The sequence below is a fragment of the Topomyia yanbarensis genome, chromosome 3, assembly GCF_030247195.1.
Source record: "Topomyia yanbarensis strain Yona2022 chromosome 3, ASM3024719v1, whole genome shotgun sequence".
Lineage (NCBI taxonomy): Eukaryota > Metazoa > Arthropoda > Insecta > Diptera > Culicidae > Topomyia > Topomyia yanbarensis.
In genome coordinates, this window is record NC_080672.1 from 401,619,865 (window position 1) to 401,641,517 (window position 21,653).

The window sequence follows — 21,653 nt, forward strand, 5'->3', positions numbered from 1 at the left end:
GCCAATACAATGGTGGCCGATAACGTGACTCCTCAGCTCAAGGCTAAGTGACGGGTGGCGAATCTGATGTAATATTTCCAGAGAACACCCTTTTCTTGCTCGAATCACAGTGGCAACAACTTTCACCAGCCTTCGTCGATAAACATTCCATTCCGGACAGTTCTCAGCATTGCAAAAACATGCTCACAACCCATCTGCTGCAAGCGATCTCCACTGTATATAACTAATGGGATACCCGCGTTAACGAGCCACCGAGAACTTCTAACTAAACGGCTCCGTCGCGGGTGCATGAACACCATATAGAAGTAGGTGGCCTCGAAGCAAGCTGACAAGTTCAAATCGAAATAAATGGAATAATTAGTAGGAGTCGCCCGATAGTTGGCGCGTTGCGAACGATCATTCCGCAAGTAGGCAGTCCACCATACGAAACTGTTTTAAAAGAGATTGAAATATTTAAAAAGTTGTGAAGGGACAATCCTCCGTTCGCACCAAAGATTGGCGACTTTTTGTTAAAAAAAAATTCACACAAACACTTCCTAGTTGCATATCAAAGTTTTTGGTTGTATACGCTGTTTAACTCGTCTACTGCGTAAGTGACAAATTACTGACATTACGCTGCAGTGATTGACCGGAGCTGAGGTTCAGTGTCGTCTAGCGCATTAGGAACATGACCGACCAGCGTGTGTTCGTTGCTAAATGGCAGCTTTGTAATTGATAGCATCGGTTTCAATTAGTCAACCGGCTCGACGCGTATGGTTAGTCGGAAAACAATTCAGACTTGTATTTTCATCTAAGCAACAGAGAACAGACGTTCGCTTCGAGTGTCAACTGTAGAATGTTCAAAAGAAATTATATTTTTTGGCTTAAAGTGTGATTTTGAGCCTTATAGATGGCTTCTATTAAGCCAAAGAGTATCAAGCGCCATTTGGAGATACATGCTCTAAAACGCTATCGTATCCAACATAGCACTAGCAACACCCACAAGTGATGCAGACAATTACCTTTTCACGTCAGCTTGTCTTCAGCCTTAGGTATACTCCAAGCGTACTGGAAACTTCAAATCACTTTTTTGAGCTGTCCAGAAACTTGCAGAATCGCCCCCTACTTGAAATGGCTAAATATCTGATTTGGAATCCCTATCAGGCTGTTCGCAATGCTGTGTGTAAATTATTTGTTTCAAAATGACAAGCCGTCGAATAATTTGGATCTGTCAAAATACATCTAGAACACGGTGTTCCCCATGCGATGATTCAACCACCTGTTCTAAATATTGTTTATTCGATTTTGTTATTGTTTTTCACATATGTGACACATATTGTTTTTCTGCTGTCAGTCGTCACACATACTAAGGAAAAATATCTAAAACAGTGTTCTATTCATGTTTCGAATTGTGGAAAATTTAAAGCAGCTATTCTAAACCTGATTCAAAAACATGCTCGAAAAATAGAACTGCATCTCAGCATTGCGATCCACTGAGACGTCCAAAAAATTGTTTCAAAATCGTTCAACACGGGTCCAACGATGGACGTTTGTTGAACGGTTATTTGGACGTTGTCCAGATTGGTCTAACGAACGTCCTTCATTGGACGATTTTGAAACCAACCGTTCTTAGAGGGGATCGATGATCTGTTTTAGTCGGTAATGTAAAATCGAACAGTCCTTATAGAAAACATCAGCTTTACGAACAGTTTGCACGGATACGAAAAACTACCAGAAGTTGAACCCTTTTGACTCAATCTCGGGGTATCGTGGAATAAGGTAAAATTAGGTAAAATGTGTTGAAGGTAGGTTTTTTATACTCAACCTTGAGTTAAATATACTTGAATTTAAGTTGAACCTACCTAATTTTGGGTATACCTAAAACAACTCAAAAGTACCTTAGTCCACGGAAGACTTCGACTGAGTCAATTCTCTCGCTTTGTTTTTATTTATTTATTTCGTCAATCGATGTAGACTACAGATTTCCTTAATTACTAATGTGTAGATTTCGTGAATTTAGTATAAATGAAGCAATTTCGGCTTTTACAGAATCATCCTCTTACGCGTTAGAATTTCTTTTGTGTTAGTTCAATTTGGATAAAATTTCAGCTGAATCGATACGATGCCAAACAATATTATTAATGAATGTGAGCATTGCAAATTCGCGACGCTCCTTTAATGTTTGAATATTGATAAGCAAGCAGCGTGCTTCATAAGATGGCAGAGGGAATGCTGTCCATCCTAATTTACGAAGGGCAAATAATAAAAACTGTTTTTGTACCGATTCTATTCGTTCTTCATGTCTGCTTGAAAAGGGGCACCAAATAATATTGCAATATTCCAATATCGACTTAACATATGCAATATATAATGTTTTTATTGTATAAGGATCTTCAAAATGATAGCTAAAGCGTTTTATAAAACTGAGCATGTTGTTAGCTTTGTGTATAATTGTGTTATAATGATCAATAAAATTTAACTTTGAATCTAATATAACACCTAAATCCCCAATTCTTTCACATTTTACTACAGTCTGATTTCCTAAGGTAATCTCAACATTCGGTGTTTGTCGTTTTCGACTAAAGGTTATTGAATTACACTTTTTCACGTTCAGTTGTAAGAGGCTTTTTTGATACCACATGTGGAAAATTTGTATTTCGTTTTGAAATGTATTAATATCCTTGGCGTTTCTTATCTCCAAATAAAGTTTCATCTCGTCCTCATAAATTAGTATTTTCAGTTTTTTGAGAATGAAGGAGATATCGTTCACGTATAAAATAAACAATAGAGGGCCTAAATGAGAGCCTTGTGGAACTCCTGAGGTGACTTTAATTTGATTAGATTGCTTTCCTTTAAATTTAATTATTTGCTGACGTTCGGAGAGATATGATTCTAACCATGTAAGTAGCCCAGGCTCAATTCTGATCTTTGTCAATTTATAAAGTAACATTGGGATGTCAATGCGATCAGATGCTTTACTAAAGTGTGTATAAAGTGCCTCCACGTAGTTTCCATTATCCATTGCAATCAGTGTATAATTAATAAATTCTAGTAAGTTTGTTGAGGTCGAACGACCTTTGAAGAAGCCATGCTGGAGGTTGGAAATTCTGTTTTTTATTTGAAGAAATATTTTTTCGTTAATGATTGATTCGAAAAGTTTCGGAATACAGGAGATTATGGCTATCCCACGATAATTACGTACGTCAGATTTTTTGCCAGATTTATATATAGGCACTAAAAAGATTTTTTCCATATTTTAGGGAACTGTCCAGATTGCAAAAACATATTAAACAGCCAGAACAATGGGGCAGTTAACTCGGTTGCTAGGTTTTTCATAAATGATGGTGGAATTCCATCAGGACCAGAACCTTTTGATACATCTAAATGTTTTAGAGAATTGAAAATGTCTTCCTCTATGACATGATTGACACTAATATCCAAAGGAAAATCGGGAAGAAAAACGAAGTAATCGCGATCACGGTCCTGTTCAGAAAAAGTCGTTTATATTTCTTGGAAGAATGTTGCAAATAGGTTGCAGATTTCTTCCGAGCTATCACGTACGTTGTCATCCAAGTACATTGTTGACGGGAAATTGTCTGATTTTAATTTAGTTTTGACGTAGTTGAAAAAATTCTTTGGACAAGATTTGATCTGCTGTTCCGTTTTTAAGTTATAATCCGCAAGTGCAGAATCTATGGCCATATTTAGTTTATCGCAAATGTCGAAATATTTTTCCAAGTGCTCATTATTTTGGTTTTTCTTATATAGCTTATGGGCTTTTTGCTTCCTATTTTTCAAACTCTTAATTTGTCTATTATACCAAAAGGGATACTTCGAGTTGCCGTGTCGTCTTTTTTCTTAATAGGCACCTCTTCATGAACTACCTTGAAAATAATTTTGTAAAATACGTCCACAGCGGTTACAATATTTCCTTCATTTCTAAGGGTATTTTGCCAGTCGACACTACTTAGCTTCCACCTGATATTGTCATAATTGGCTTTATGGTATTCAAAGACTTCCTCAAAGTCACAATCGCTGGGTTTTTTAATTTCATGGATGAATAAGGAGAATTCAATAGCAGTATGAAATGCTTCATTTTTCCACAAGGGAGTTAGAGATTAAGATACACAGAAGTCTTCCTGAATGTTTGTAAATAAAAGATCAAGATAGCAATTCTGTCGATTTTTTACGTGATTTGACAACACTAATAAGTGCAAAAGCAATGCAAAACTCAAAAGTACCTAAATTTAAGTTAAAAGAACTTATTCTGTGAGTTGTTTTATTTTTCCGTGTGAGGCAAGCCAGTTTCTTTGGATTGGTGACTACAGAGATAGCGAGTGTACCTGAAGAGACCTTCTTTGAATTTACCACCTTATCCTGATCGATGTTGCCTCGTCTTATATGACTTGATGCACTTAGAACGACGCAGAAAGATTCAATAGGCAGTAATTTGTGGCAAAAATTCTCATCGCCGGTATTGACTTTCCAAAAAGTTTGCTCCTTCTTGTCGCAACGATATCCACGCTAGATTCCCTTTTTTTTTTCAACCAACGTTCTGGTTGGAAACTGGAAAATCCATTGAACCCTCCGGAAGTCGCGCTTATGGCCCACTGAACGAGCAGCCGCTGGTGCCCTAAGACGATTTCCCTAGATTTTCAGAGCAGCGTGCACTCACTGCACTAGTGCTACTTCCGGAAGGTTAAGTGAAATTTCACGCGGAATTTACGTGGGATTTCATGTGAAACATTACGTAGAATTTCACGAGGAATTTCATGAGGTGTTTCGCAAAACCTAAACAAGACCGTAAAATTTTACGTGAAGTTTCACGTGAAATTTTACATCAAAAATCACATGAAATTCTACGATACAGTAGAACCTTGCGGCAATTAAAACATAGTAACACAATCACATGAAATGTCACGCAAAATTTGAAGTGGAATTTTATGTAGGATTTAAACAAAATAGCGAAAAAAATTATTCATTCTATAGCGGCCCTTACAAGGTCAATATTTTTGTCAATACTAGAGAGTATTGACAAAAGTATTGTACGTATAATGGAAAAAAGTTATATTGATGATGTACATTTCAAATGGGATTGACGTATTGAAGCAATATCATAAATACTGTGTATTGGCAAAAATATTAAACGTATAAGGGCCGCTTATGAAGTACAACAAAAGATATAAACGTTCCAAAGCTCACATAAGTTCTCTTCTGAAATCTAGCCCTAAATAAAAAGTAAAGTATTAATTACCGCATGAAATTTCGTGGAATATTTCCCGTGATATTACACGTGAAGTTACACGGGGTATTCCGCGTGAAATTCCACGGAAAATCTATTTGAAATTTCGCGCGAGAGGCCACGTGAAATTGCACACGAATTTCCACGAAAACTCCACATAAAATTCCGCTTGAAATTCTACCGAAATTCCATCTACAATTACACGCAAAATGGCACAGAAATTAGAGATTTTCTACGTAAACAGGGAACGTAAAATTCCACGTATGATTTAACGTAGATTTTCGCGCGGAATTTCAAACTGATTTTTGCGGGGAATTTTCACGGAATTTCACGCGTGTATTTACACATAGATTGCACGCGGAAATTTAAGTCGAATTTCACCTGAAATTTCACGTTGGATTTCACTTGGAATATTACGTTGAGTTCACGCGTAATTTCAAGTGGAATTAGAGGCACAGACTAACAGACATAACGCTATGAGGGAATTCCCTTAAAAACATCGATCCGGCAATTTTCCCAGAACACTACCTCCACCTTTTCTTCACAGTCCCAAACACTCATTTGCTGGTGGGTTACCCCTCAAGTTTAAGAACAATTTTTCGCTAGTTGTCTATCCCCCATACGCTTGCTCATATGTCAGTGGCGCCATAATTGCAAATGTGGCCACTACAAATATATTTAAAATGACCGTTAAAGCGGGCGAAGTATTATGTCTGTTAGTCTGTGTTAGAGGTGGGGTGTCAACGAAAAATTTCGGGCCCATATTATTGGCTCGAATCAAAACTCGTCGAAATGTCAATTGACGATAGGTTCATCCGAAGTGTTCATTTGTGTTTACATTTTGCTAGCGTTAAACTAGGGATAGCCCCTATGTTTGAGTAAGCCGGGCAAACGAGTGGATCACAGGTTCGCTTGCTTCCGACGGCCGGTCGGTGGCCACCTCGCCCGGCGGATCCTCAGCGGCTTTGCACCGCTTCGGTTCCTAGGCCTCGGTTATGCGGCTAAGCCGCACCGAAATAGTACCCCTTAAACATTCTAACTTGAATCGGTTGTGTCACCGGAGCCGGAATATGAATTAGAACCAGCCAGCATTCCGGTTGAGTTAAACTGGGAAGTTTAGTAAAATTTAATCTGGAAATAAAAATTTTCTGGCAACGCTACAGCACCCCGTTGAATTCTAACGATTTCACCACCTGGGCGCCAGGTTGACGATATGAAATGAACTATGTTTACTTTCGACAAGTTTTGATTCGAGCCAACAACATCCCGGTCAAACCATTCGGAATTTGATTCGGAATCCTGAATGGAGTCAGTATGGATTCCAAATCAAATGCAACAACCGATTCTGAGTCGGAATCGGTTGTTGCATTTGATTTGGAATCCATAATGACTCCATTCAGAAATCCGAACCGGTTCCGGAATGAGTTTAACTGGGATCCAGCCAAAATTTCACGTGAAAGTTCACGTGGGATTTCACATCCATTTTCACGTGAAATTCAACGTGAAATTTCATGCGGAATTCCACGTAGAGTTTTACAATGAATTTCATGCGAAGTTTCAGGCGGAATTTCACAAGTAATTTACGCATAATTCCGCATAACTTTTACGTGGAAATTCCGCATTAAGTGCCACCCAAGCAAAATTTCAAGTGGAATTGTACATGGGATTTCATGTGGAATTTCACGTCTTGCGAAGGGCTGGATCCCGGTCAAACAATTCGGCATTTGATTTGGAATCCTGAATGGAGTCAGTATGGATTCCAACTCAAATGCAACAACCGATTCTGAATCCGATTGAGTCGGAATCGGTTGTTGCATTTGAGTTGGAATCCATACTGACTCCACTCAGAAATCCGAACCGGTTCCGGAATGAGTTTAACTGGGTATGTTTGAGTAAAGGCAAACAAGTGGATCGATAGTTTGCTAGTGAGAGGCCACCTCACCCGGCGGATCATTAGTTGCTTTGGACCGCTTCGGTTCCTAAGCCTTGGTTATGCGATTAAGCCGCATCATACTGATACATCTTAAACAAAGGTTCCTGAAGGATATCGGATAATTACCGGATGTTTCCCGAAACAATCTGAACAAGAAAAATTTTCTGGCAGCGCTCCAGCACCCCTCTCCCCCAGTAAAGCTCATCCGGAAATGAGCTGGAATTCCGGCTGGTTCCAGTTAGTATTCCGGCTCCAGTGACAACCAATTCTAACTAGAAACGATTGTGACACGGGAGTCGGAATGCGAACTGCAACCAGCCAGAATTCCGGTTCATTTCCGGCTGAGCCGAACTGGGAGATCCCTCTGGATAAAGACTCGCCATCTCTATCTTTTTCTGATTATTTATTTGTCAGTGTAAATCCAATCGAGCACGAGATCTATCAAAAGCACTCAATATGAAGAAAGCCGCTTGGAATTCTTTTGGAATGAGGACCATTAACAGGTCTTTATCCGGAAGGATTCAGCGTCGTTAATTCGACGAGTTTTGATTCGAGCCAACAACATCCAGCCATTTAACGATAAAATGGAGCGTTACGAAATAATTTTCATTTCCTGCATTAGATTTTAATAAATTTCCGGTAACTACCCACTACCCTTCAGGAACATCGCCAACTGAGAAGTCCAAAGAATTGTTTCAAAATCGTTCAACAAGGGTCCAACGATGGACGTCTGTTGAAGTGTTATTTGGACGTCGTCCAACCAAATACAAATATGTATTTGGTCCAACGTTGGTCCAACGAACGTCCTTCAACAGAGAACAGACGTCCATCTTCAGCATTCAACTTGTGTAAAAATCTCTAACGGTTTCAAAGGTAGTTGGGATATCCAAACCAGGTGCTCTACTGTCGTCATGTTTGCCATGAGCTGAGTTCGACTGAATTGACAGCGGTTATTCTTCTACCCAAACTAGTCCGGAACCGGTTCGGTCTTCCAGTATGAATTCCAGCACTAATGCATTAACCGATAGAGTCGGCATTGGTTGTTTTCTTTGAGCAAGATGACGATGTAGATGTGTGGTATGATTTCAATCAATGCGATTATGACGAGCTAAATGCGAGAATCTCAAACATCAATTGGATTGAAATATTATCACTGGATACTCTCGACGAGGCTGTGGACAGGTTTTATCGCGAATTGGACTTAATTTTTCAACAACACGTGCCTCTGAGAAGACGAAAGCGCCGTTGCACAAATAAACGCCCCTGGTGGAACGATGAGCTGCGCAATCTGCGATATCGGTTAAGGAAGGCTCGTAAACGATTTTTCCGGAAAAGAGGTGAAGATGATAAATCGTTTGTGCGAGATTTAGAGCGACAATTTCAATCATTGAATGCATCTTGCTTTCGATCATACATTTCATGACTTGAGAGTAACATGAAGGACGAGCCGAAGCAATTTTGGGCTTATTTGCGGAACAAAACATCCACCCGTGGTTTTCCTGAAAACGTGAACTACCGTCACAGGACCTCAACGACACCTGCAGAGTCAGCAAATCTATTCTCGTCTTTCTTTCAAAGTGTGCTAAGTAATAACCCACCACCTTTGTCTGAATCGTACCTGAGTAGTCTGCCGACGTTCTCCTTGAATTTGCCTGTAACATCTTTCACCGAACGCGAAGTGTACACCAATCTACGTGGTGTTGACGGTTCAAAGGGACCAGGATCGGACGGAATACAACCATGTTTCGTCAAGGAATGCTCTTCATCGTTAGCTGTACCGATATCCATGCTTTTCAATCGCTCTCTCGGTGAAAGTATTTTTCCCGCCAAGTGGAAGGAGGCTTTAATAACACCAATTCATAAAGCCGGTAACGTCCATGACGTCATAAATTACAGAGGAATTTCAATCCTGAGCTGCCTCCCAAAAGTTTTTGAAAGTATGCTGTTAGAAATTCTCTACCCTGCAGTAAAACACATCATCACTACAGATCAGCATGGGTTTGTTAGAAAGCGCTCAACAACGACGAACTTAATGAGCTATGTGTCAACGCTGATTGATAAATTAGAGAAACGACAACAAATTGATGCAGTGTATGTAGATTTCTCCAAAGCCTTCGATCGCCTTCCTCATCAGCTAGCTGTTGAAAAGTTGAGGCGAATCGGATTTCCGGACTGGCTGACCAATTGGATCTTCTCGTACCTTACAAACCGCAGTGCATCTGTGCGACTTGGAACTGTACTTTCAGACCCATTCGACATCACATCGGGTGTACCTCAAGGGAGTCACCTTGGACCTCTTCTCTTCGTGCTCTTTGTGAATGACATTTGCAGCGAATTGACATCGTGTAAGGTGATGTACGCAGATGATCTGAAAATTTATCGCATCATAACAACTCTGGTAGATTGTTGTGCACTTCAGATGGACATAGATAGGATCATGAGTTGGTGTGATAGAAACGGAATGACTATAAACATTCAGAAATGCAACATAATCACATTCACACGCATACTCTCGCCAATTACGTTTGAGTATGCAGTGAGCGCTACCCCAGTAAAACGAGTTTCATCAATCAAGGACCTTGGTGTTATACTTGACCGTAAGCTACGTTTCATCGAACACTTCAATGCAGTTACTGCTAAAGCCTTTGCAGTACTAGGACTCATCAAACGAAAAACCCAAGATTTCAACGACGTCTACTGCCTGCAGGCACTGTACATCAGTCTGGTACGCAGCATTCTAGAGTATGGAGTTATCGTTTGGGCCCCGTATCACACCGTACACATTAATCGCATAGAACGGGTGCAAAAGAGCTTCGTCCGGTATGCCCTTCGACGGCTCCCCTGGCGAAATCGATTTGAACTACCACCGTATGAGCATCGTTGTGCTCTTATCAACCTGCCTACGCTACGAAACAGGAGAGTTTTTCTGCAGCGACTTTTTGTGTTCGATCTTCTCGCTGACAACATTGACTGCCCTCTGCTTCTCGCTAAGCTGGACTTCAACGTTCCTGGTAGGTCTCTGCGGAGAATGGACTTCTTTCGGCGCTCTACTCATCGCACGCAGTACGGCCAGAATAACCCGGTGGATGTTTGCTGTCAGCTCTTCAATAGCGTTTTTTATCATTTCGACTTTAACTTAAGTAGAGAAATGTTCAAAGTGAAAATAGGTTTAAGTTAGTATAGTATTTCAGTCTGTACGAAAATTTATTAATTCGAAGACAATATAATAATAAGATTCCATACTGAATCCATTCAGGATTTCCAACCGGTTCCGGAATGGATTTGACGGATAGTTGGGATAAGTTGATTTGGCGGCGCTAGTGTTCATCGCATATTAATTCAAATGTTTTCACACATTTTTTAAATATTTTTGTTCGATCATGGATGTCTGTTCTCTGTGGTCCTTCATTGGACGATTTTGAAACCACCCACTGAGACGTGCAAAACATTGTTTCAAAACCATTCAACACGGGTCCAACGATGGACGTTTGTTGAACGGTTATTTGGACGTTGTCCAAATTGGTCCAACGAACGATTGGACAATTTTGAAACCAACCGTTCTTAGAGGGCAACCGTTCTTAGGGGGCGGTCTAGGGTTCGCAGCTCAACCCATTCCGGAACCGGTTCGAAAATCTGAATGTTTTCCAGCACAAATGCACCAATGGATGACGATCCAATCAATTGTTGCATTTGAGTTAGATTCCACACTGATTCCATTCGGGATCCCGGATGGTTTGACTTTTCTTTGTTAGAGTGACCACAGTTTAGTTTGAATTCCAGCTCTAGTGACACAACCGATTCTAATTATAATATAACTATAGTCACTGGAACGGGAATACTAATTAGAACCAGCCAAAATTCCGGCTGAACTTTATTGGGTCCTTGGACGGTTTTGAAACAATTATTGAGCCTCTCAATGGGCGGTTAAGTCAAGCTCATTCCGCATTGGTTAAGAATCCTGAATGGATTCTGTTTTTATTCCTCAACTCAAATCCAATAACCAATTCGGACTCAATCGGTGAAGATCCAATATGCAATAATCGATTTGGACTTCGGTTGTTGAATTTGAGCTGCAATCCGTTCAAGATCCATTCAGGATTCCGAATTAACCCATTCATGCCCATGTTGTTTGTGGACAACAACGTTTTTAAACAGCTATAACTTTTGATTGAGGCAAAATTTGCTCACAAAAACAAGTAAAGGCTAATAAATGTGACTATTGGCTTTCATTTGAGTATTAACGGTTACAAGCATCAGCTCTAGAACTGAAGTTATTGCAATTAGTTTGATTGAACTCCAATAGAGCAGTGCTGCCAGGGACCGTTTACGTTGACCACGGAATATGAATTTTTCATATAACTTCGTTATGTTGCAATATCAGTAAAAACTGATAAAACTTATCAATTTAGACTACTTTTGGCTACGTTTTCCACGCAGTTGGACTATTGTAAAAATTCTAGGAGAATTGTAGTGAGCATTGGAAGGTAAAAATTGAGCAGCTTTTAGCACTGCAAGGAAAGCACCAATCCTTATGATAAAAAGTTTTTCGAGTTTCTTTACCCCACCGTTTTAAAGGAAAAACAGTTTTGAAACCCTACATGCACTAGTAAAAAGTTGGGCATGAAAGGGTTAATAATATAAGGTAAAATCCGGAAAGCTGTTCCCCGCTCGGACGTGCATGGCAGAATTCCCCCCAGATAGCCGGCAGCGAAATAAAAAGTTTGGCAGAATTTCTGGGGGTCTGGCTGGCAGACGCTGCCCAGCCGGCCGGCTCAAATGCAACAACCGTTTCTGGCAGAATTTTTCGCCTTGCGGTTATTAACGGTTTTTTCTGCCGGATTTCTGCCAGGCACGCACCGGCAGGACCGGTTTTGTACCGCTTCAGGTTTTGCTTGCATTTTTTCTTAATTTTTTTTTAAATTTTATGTAAATTTATGACAAAAACATGTCTGGAGACATGAAATCCATATTACTTACCATGTTTGAAACCAAAATCTTTGTTTCTCCTTATTTCTTCATCTGCCAAAACTATCCTTCTTGGAAAAATGTAAATATGGCGAAAATGGAACAACGATAAACAAACCAGAACCGGCGAGGCGAATCTGCCTGCCATAACTGGAAGAAGTATAGCTGAATTCTGGCAGCGCCATCTTGGTAATTTTGACAGCTGCCGGAATCCTGTCGGATTTTTGATGGCTGCCCGTTTTTCTTTCAAGCGGGTCGATGGCTGGTTTCCACTGAAGCCAGTCAGATTTCCTGCTGAATTTACTGGGAAATTATAATGAAGTACTCGAATAGAAACTTCACCCAAAAATGCAAAAAACATCGCAGTAGGCTTACCATTTTTGTCATTAATTTTCTTCACATTTTAAATGAAACCATCGGTGAATTGGTGTGGCTAGTAATTTGTCGAGAACGTAAAATTTTGAATAATTGGAAAAAAATTCAAAGGTATACTATTATTACTATTAGCTAGAATATTATCTAATTGAAGAAATGAAATGTATCGATAGTTTCTGTTCGATGTTAAAATAAAATGATAATTACCATTTTCCTTCTTTTTTCAGATAATGTTCGGGTAATGGGAGCCAAGGAACGGATACTCCAACTGTAGAGGACGAAAACTGCTCAAGGTGAGTAGAGTAGATAACTAACGGTAAACGTGTTCCGTATTCCCAACCAATTTTGGAATATTTTATGCCAAAGCTGATTTTGCTACTTTTTATACTCCGGTTGCTTAGCAACAGCTGTTTTTGTTGCTAAGCAATCAGGGCTTATGATGTAATATAGCAAAGCAACAGCAGTCCAATGAAAAAACTACTCACTGGGACTCGAACACTCCCTGACTTATCGGTATTAAGTGAATACCCTCACAATTGTCTAAATTCACGACGATCACGATCACGGACAAATTTTATGAGCCTATAAATAGAAACCACAGTCGAACGAAACAGGATTCAGCAAAGGTCATCGCAACAAATAGTTCGGCATGACACATATACCTACCATGCCGGATGACTGGCATGGCCGAAACCGACTCAACGAACGAACCTGGCAAATGAAAACGACCGTACTGCATTGAAGGCCAACCCGGCTGAATAAAAGCAAAAAGACAAAAGGAACAGAAATGCGGCAAAGTCAAGGTGATGGACCAACCTTTGCTCTGCTGACGGTGGAAGACGAAAACGGTTCAAACTTTCGCTGACCGCTGTACGGGGTTCAAGATGACGAAACACTCTAGCAATTTCCAAACATTTATTCGAGTGGACGATAGCGCAAGCAAGGAAAATGTAGATTGTCAAAAGTGCAATGGCCTGCTGCGCTTCAGAGCCATGTTTCAATCTTAACGCATGATAGCGGGGTTTGCTGGGCGCGGGTCGTACTGGCCTACGGTCGAGATCAGACTGGCAATAGAGGAAGGAAGTGAATTGCATACTGTTCAATGGTATGCAGTTACGGCATGTTTGCCTCTTAACTAGTATTGGGTGCCGGCTGTTTTTAGTTGCTTCTGATGCATCCGTATTTTTTTTTCTTCATTCGGTAGGTGAAATTTTTACTCGTTGAAGAAACGAGTTTTATTATATATGAAGTTGCATCAAATATAAGAATCTGATTTAACAGACATGGAAAAAATCTTGAGATTGTCTGAATATTAAAATGTTTTTGGTAATTTGTAATTTAATTGGTCTTGATTAGTAGTTGATATACATTAGCGGGTTCGTGAGAAACAAGTGTAGGACCAGATAAGTTTAATTCGATCAAAACACTACTTTCTCAAATCAGCGTAAAATCTAGGGCTTCTCCACTGAAAAATTTCGTAATGGAAACGCGTGGTTATTAGATTGATATAAATCTCGCTCAGCAATTTTGTCTCTCGTTACCATTTCTTCGTACGTACGTAAGAAGTAAAAAAACAATCCTCAGCACCGAAATGCTGTTGAAATTATCTTTCGCTCGCTTAGTTCAGTCCCGGAGTACTCAGCTTAACACAGTGGTCATTAGCCGTGAGACGAGCATGTGAAAAGCATGGTGGGAAAACAAACCCACGAAACACCTTCCCACCCTCTCGTGAACCTCCGTTATATAGCAGACACCCTTTCATTTACCGCTTCTGTTTTGATCTCTCGCTTCGTCATATACCGACAGAAGATGCTCGTAAAAGTAGCAGCATTGCGATGCACTTTTTTGTTTGGTATCAATTGCTCCTCTTCCTTTCTCTAATGCTGCCTGCTTAATCTGGAGGAGTGAGAAGACGAATTTGTCTCGCACTCTCTCTCTCTCTCTCTCTGGTGGCACATACTAACTACACCGGTTGGTTCATTGAGGCCGTTGGCCGTTCGTTAACCGGTCGATGGCAATAAAAGAAGAAAAAGTACTATTACATCCTATCCTGATACTACGAGATATATAAAAAGGTTGAAACCGAGAGTGAAATAACCGCTAAGAGCCATTCATGGGGATGGGAAAGTGCATCGACTTCGAAAGCCGGCAATGTACGGTTTAAATTATGCAACGTGGAATGTTCTCTATAGGGTGCAAAAATATCCGTTACCAACATGTATTTTTAAATTTATTTTCAACTAACTTTTGGGAGGCTCTCCGCCCTCTGCATCAACCACTTTATCCGGCGTCACTAGAACCACCTGTTCCCCGCGGATTAACATTTTAGGAACCTTTCGGGTGCATATCACATATTTTCTGTTGACGGATTTCACACTAACCTCCGGCACGCTAATACCCATCTTTCGTAGCATATCACTGCAGTCTTGCGGCTCTCCAAGGGCACAAACATTATTCTGCGAGTAGCTATACTTTCGCCGCTTCCAGGACTCAAAAACATCCGTCAACGCCATATTCCAGTGCTTGTCGAATATCTCTACGTATCCGGTAGCGTAGCCACGGATTCCTTTCTCCTTTCGTGTGTACACCTTTACCCGTACCCGCTCTCGCATCCAGGTGAGCATCTTACTAAGGGGACCCTCCATATTCCCCAACCTTGTGAATATATTCTTTTGGAAGCGCGCACGTCGTGGTTTATCCACCAAACCTATTAAGCACACAAAATCATCATTATTATTACGACATACTCAATCGTATGCTTCAGCCGCTTACCTTGATGCGGTAGGAATCGCCTCATCGGTTGCTCGCCCTTGGCCAGTACCGGGATTGCCTTCCTAGTCGAGCTTGCCGCTCGGATATCTTTAACGCGTTCCTCACTGTACACTTCACCGAAACCACCGAGCAACTTGAACTGCGACTCGAACTGCTGGACATTGTCGTGGACTTTCGCTTCCGGCACCGGTGTTTGTGCCTTTCGGGAGTACAGTACTCGTAGCGGTTTGAAACTTGAACTAGCCAGGTTCAGATCGGTGGAACTACCCTCGGAGTCGGAATCACTATCACTCATTGTTGAAATATTAATAATGCAGTAATAATGAGAAATTAAACGTTTGCTTTCGAGAGAAACAAATACAAAATAACGAGCCTAAAAAGATGGCAAAGAAATGTAAACAACTTTTGACAAACCGAGCTTGTTTCGTTTGCCAAAATGTTCCTAGTTTCAGTTCATTGTTACATTGCTAGACGGCGCCACCAGCGCAGCGCCTTGGTGAAAGATTATAGTAAAAAGCATTCACATGTTGCGTGTCTCAACTTTATTGTGGGGAAAAACGGCGCGCTATAAATAAGCACGTTATTACAGTGGCGCGCAACTGTGACGACGTTACCGACATGACTATAAAAGCGATAAAAGCACATAATGTTAGAAAGCGTTACCTTTTCAAGTCGAAAGTTCCGCCGGCATGACAAGTTACGTGATCAGTTCATTGTTGCCAAATGTGCCGATTTATCGGAATTAGTGATGTCTGATTTTTTGCAAATAATCTATTATCCGTTAATCGAATAATATTTGAGAGATTGATTAATTCATTCGATTAATCGACAAAAATAATCGATTAAAATCAATAATCGATTACTTAGTAAATCCTTGTCAACCAAAAAAAACAAAGGTCGCTCGACACATTTTGAAAAATTTGGAGAAGTCTGGTCATATTTTTTTGCTCTGCGACTTTCGTTTTCAATGCCACCCTTCATTAATTATGCTCTCGATTAATTGATATCAGCTACTCGATTTGCTCGATTATACCGAAAGCTTGTAATCGATTATTGATTTTTCGATTATTTTAGAAATTAATCGATTATTTGCGTTAATCGAGTAAAAAAAAGACATCACTAATCGAAATTTATACCGAATTTTATACTCAATACCGATAACCGCTGAAGCTTCTGAAGGTGCCTCTTTTATTTTTTAAATAGATAAATAGCAATGTTTTATATTATTGCAAATAGATCATTAGTTAGAGAGTCAATATTATCATAAAAAATCAGTATCGCCGAAACACTAAACGAACGCTTATATGTTCCTCTTTCATCTGATTTCACCTTGCTGATCATTTTTTATGTTTGTTTTTCTATGAATATTTGGGGGATTAATACGTGGACATACAGTAGAAAGGGCCCGGTCAAACCATTCGGAATTTGATTCGGAATCCTGAATGGAACCAGTATGGATTCCAGGTCAAATGCAATAACCGATTCTGAAATCGATTGAGTCGGAATCGGTTGTTGCATTTGAGTTTGAATCCATACAGACTCCATTCAGAAATCCGAACCGGTTCCGCAATGAGTTTAACTGGGGGCAACGTATCATCGTTTAAAAAGCCTTTGAAGACACTATTTTGCCGGTTCCACATTGATAACGCGTTGAAATTTAATATTTTTATATAGTACATTTTTTGCACTGAGATCTTTTATCTTTAATATTAAGAATACTATTACAGCCGTGATTCGCTGGTTGGTCACTTTTTAACTGGACCCTTTTTATTGCACATCCGCTGGTTGGACCATTATCCAACTAAAAAGCATCTGAATGTCAAAATTGCGTGTCATATTCACTTTGACAGTCAAACTGTGAGTAGATACATTTTCGGTCCAACTAGCGAATCAAATTCGTTAGTTGGACAGAGGGTATGGCCTAACCAGCGAATCACGACTGTACCAAAAAAAATCGGTATAGCTATAACATTCGCTAAACAGAAGCTTTCATACTCCTATTTCATACAATTTATTTGCCCGAATGCTGATCCCCCGAAAGCCATTTACCCGAATGTTATTTACAATGTCATTCGTCCGAATGCCACGTACACCCAAATGAAATGAACTCGAATGCCATTCGCCTGAATTTCATTCACCTGAAAACCATCAAAAGCATATTAAACTGAGAAATTAATTTTTTTTTATTGAATTTCAATTTTTATTTAATTTACGATTAATCCTAAGAAGCAATTCATACTAAAGCTATACACACGTTCTATGTAGTTTTTTTATATTTCACACTATTTGATAAAATTGTTTTGTTTGTATTACATTTCTAATTTAGTATATTGGGTGTTCAGTCACAAGTGGTGATTTTTCATCCCAATTGTTTAACTGATTTAGTTAATTATTGTTAAGATAAAATATGCTTTCACTGTTAAGTGATTTTTGCCGAAGGAAGTTTAAACCTACTTGTTATGTGAATAAGGAGTTAAACGAATCTTTGAAACTAACTTATAAACTATAAAGAGCGCTAATCGTTGTAATTGGTGATTGCAGCGATTTTTGTCGGAAATTGCTTATAATACTGCTTGTCTTAATTTCTAATGTTTCAATGATTGCGAGTCTGGGCAACTCGTTTGTGTTAAACCAGGGAGGACGCTTCAAAATCATTTCCAGAATTTTATTCTGAATCCTTTGAAGCGTTTCCTTCCTAGTAGCACAACAACTTGCCCAGATTGCCGGTCTAAACATTCGTTCTTTAGGCAGAGCCTAGAATTTCTGTTCATAAGAGACTATAAACATTGTATATATTTGTTGCATTTTGTTTGGATTCCTTCAATGTGATCCGCAAAAGTAAGTTTTTTTTATCGTAAATTAAACCCAAGTATTTAGCTTGATCTGGCCACGTTAAACTCAAACCATTAAATTTAATAATATGGCCATGATTTGGGTTATGAGAAGCAGCTCTTGGCTTATCCGGAATCACAATCAACTGTGTTTTTGCCGCATTAGTGTAAATTTTCTATTTTTTCAGCTAATCGTTGAAAATATTCAAGCTTCGTTGCAGTCGCCTGCAGATAATACGAAGACTCCTACATGTGGCAGAGATGCTATTATCATAACAGAAAAGTGACTTTTTGCAGCCTGTTGGTGGATTTGGACGATCAGTAGTAAAAATATTCTATAGGATTGGGGCGACGCTTGAGGGATGCCTGCTTTACCGGGTAGCTTATTAGATTTACAATTCTGATAAGATACCTGTAGGGTTCGGTTGATAAGATAATTTTTAATTATCTTTATTATGTAAATTGAAAAATTGAAATCCCACATTTTAACAATTCATCCTTTGTGCCACTGTCGAAAGCTTTTTCGATGCCTTGAAGGGCAACTCGAGTGGAATAGGCCTCTGAGATGTTTGCCTTAATCATGTTAGTTACTCTCACAAGTTGATGAGTAGCTGAATGTCCAATACGAAATCCAAACTGCTCAGGAAGAAAAATAGAATTCTCATTGATATGTGACATCATTCTAGTTAGGATGATTTTTTCAAATAATTTACTAATAGAAGAGAGTAAACTAATTGGTCGATAGTTAATTGCTTCTGCTGGGTTTTTATCTGGCTTCAAAATAGGAATAACCTTGGCATTTTTCCATCTTTCAGGGAAGTATGCTAATTCAAAACATTTGTTGAATATTTTGACCAAGTATCTCATGGTGATTTCGGGAAGGTTTTTAAGAAGAATGTTGAAAATTACATCATAACCTGGAGCTTTAATATTTCTTAACTTTTTCATGATGAATTTGATCTCATCATAGTTTGTTTCAACAATATCGTCCAGAGACAATACTTGATTTGAAACGTTTTCATATTTTTGGAAGACTTCGTTTTCAATAGGACTCAAAACATTGAGATTAAAATTATGTACGCTCTCAAACTGCTGAGCAAGTTTTCGAGCTTTTTCTTCGTTTGTAAGAAGTATGTGGTCACCTTCCTTTAAAGCTGGGATTGGTTTCTTAACAACCTTAGAAAGTTTACAGAAAGGTTTAGAATATAGCTTGATTTGTTCAACCTCTTTCGCGATTTTTCTTGCTTAAGAGTGTGAATCTATTTTTCTTGCTTAAGAGTGTGAATCTATGCTTAATTTCTTTTTGTAGATGCTGACAGATACATTTCATAGCAGGATCACGAGAACGTTTATATTGACGTCTTCAAACATTCTTCAAGCGAATCAGAAGTTGAAGATCATCGTCAATAATAGGAGTATTAAATTTCATCTGTGTTGTTGGTACTGATAAATTTTTAAATTTAAGTTAAATTTAAAGTTAAAATCACCGATTATGAAGAACTTCGTCCGATTTTTTGTAAGCTTTTGTAAGTCTCCTTTCAAGAAATAAATTTGCTTGCCAGTGCATTGAAAAGGCAAGTACGCTGCAGCAATACAAATGATACCAAGATCAGTTTCAACTTCGTTACCCAAACTCTCGATCACTTTGATGTCAGGAGACGGTATAAGGCAATGTTTGATATTGCGATTAGCCGCTATTGCGATTCTTCGACCGAATCCAACAATTCTATCAAATCGATGAATAACAAAATTAGAGTTACTCTTCATTTAATATTTGGTTTTAAAAAGTTTCGGTCACAATTATTTGCACATTATGTATTCTCAAAAAGTTGAAAAATTCATCTTTTCACGTGTTTAATGAATGAGCTCCAATTTAAAAAATTAAAATGATTAGGGGAACCCGGGGCTGTTCGGACCTACCTATGCTAATCATCTTTTTAGGTGGATACCTGCGAAAAAAATATCGGTCAAAGGTTCTAATTGTTAGTTTGAAACCTCAGATACATTTTGGTTCCATAAAAGTTCATTTGCACCACTCTATGGTGGCGCTAGGCGACGTTTTGCAAAACTCTACTTTTTCCATCCTTTTACAATGTAGGAGTAAATCGGATCTCCCTACTGTGCATTCAGACTATCAAATTTTTTAATTTTTTTTTTTCGATAGAATTATGTTTAATGAAATAATTATTAGAGAAACTCTTTAAGCAAAAAAAGCATTACAAAAACGTAACCTAATTAGTCACAGCTGTCGATTGGCGCATCGTGTATTTTCTTTGCTGCGGCGTATGCAATGGTGTGCGCTGCTGCGAGCCGCTGAACGATGGTTGATGGAATGCCGAATAGCCCAATACGCCCATTTCGCACAAAAGTGGTTAGCCTTCTGAATATAACAAAAATCATTCCATAAAAAGGAACCTCAAGCTGTGCAAATCACCTACCCGTTAATTTTTCACTTTTATTTGTTGTTTTAATTACGGTTTTACCATAATAATGATTGTTGAGGATGGCAAAAAAATGAAACACGTTGTATCTCCTTTCTTAAAAATCCAAAGAATTAGATTCAGCTGTCAAAATTAATATTTTAGAATAGCGGATCCAGGAATATGTACGACAGTCAGAAAGTCTTACGTTTCTCTGAGCAATCGAGAAGGTGCGAATTACCCCCATGGTCTTAATAGGGTCCCCCAATTTAAAGTCATTATTAAACATTAAATTCATTACATGTTTTAGTAAATACCCACACCATTTGAAAAGCCTCAAACATGGAGGTGAAATTTAACATTGCGATCATCAACTGTAACATAGATTCTTGCAAGAAATTCAGCGTTGTGTGCAAACATCCTTGGAGACGCGTTAGTCGTTATTTTGGCCGTGTTACCTGTCACTGAAGCATATAACACACCATTGTAGGATGGTGTGACAGAGATAGAAAATGCTTGTATATGTAGAAAATTTGTTAATCTATTTTGAAGCGGATTAACACGTTAAAACTTGTTTTCTTGAAGTGTACCCGCACGTCGAACTTGAAACGTGCTTTTTTTAATAGCTCCTTGACTATTCCAGAGCGTACTGCCGTGTTAGTGCCGCTAGCCTTTCTCTTCATGAGAATAACTTGTGAAAGAGAAAAGCGAAGTGATTTTTCAATTCGTTGGATATTTCGTCCAAACTTTGACCTTGCGGTAACCCTTTCAAGACAGCCTTGAATAGTCTATCTGTCTTGAAATCATATGAATAGAATTTATATAACTTCTCCGTAAGATACTGGAGCAGTCGTTTGTGGCCAATCAAGTTGTCCGCTGTAACTCGACATTCTCCTCTTTGATCAATCTGAAAAGGGGCTTCCACGTTCGGAAGGAACGTCGAATGCTCAGTTCGAAAGACTTCGGAATCGGAGATCATCACTGTTATCGGCGAAGGTGATTGTTTGTTCTTCTCATTGGCATTACGCACAATGTGAGGAAATTTACAAATTACGTCAGCTTTACATTCGGATATAACGTCGAATGAGTTTCTGTAATCAACTGAATTTTCGGGTGGAGAAGTTACCCTTTTTCGT

General features: G+C 39.1%; 2 protein-coding genes across 2 annotated transcripts in view; one reads left to right on the forward strand and one right to left on the reverse strand.

The window, feature by feature from the left end:
- The window catches only part of LOC131688330 (ecdysone-induced protein 74EF-like), a 265,416-nt gene that overhangs the window by 240,462 nt on the left and 3,301 nt on the right, over positions 1-21,653 (forward strand). The window contains exon 2 of the mRNA XM_058972533.1: positions 12,722-12,787. The gene's annotated coding sequence lies outside the window, so the exon portion shown is untranslated. The remainder of the gene's footprint in view (positions 1-12,721; positions 12,788-21,653) is intronic.
- Positions 14,735-15,643, reverse strand: LOC131688329 (U7 snRNA-associated Sm-like protein LSm11). The gene is made up of 2 exons (XM_058972532.1): positions 15,267-15,643; positions 14,735-15,201 (listed from the first exon to the last, which is right to left on the reverse strand). Exons 1-2 carry the CDS (start codon positions 15,559-15,561, stop codon positions 14,735-14,737), a joined length of 762 nt encoding a protein of 253 aa, XP_058828515.1. The 5' UTR covers positions 15,562-15,643.

Coding starts and splice junctions, on each gene's coding strand:
- LOC131688329 (XM_058972532.1), bottom strand. CDS start 15,561: ATGAGTGATAGTGATTCCGACTCCGAGGGTAGTTCCACCGATCTGAAC. Junction 15,202..15,266: donor GCGATTCCTACCGCATCAAG/GTAAGCGGCTGA, acceptor TGTGCTTAATAG/GTTTGGTGGATAAACCACGA.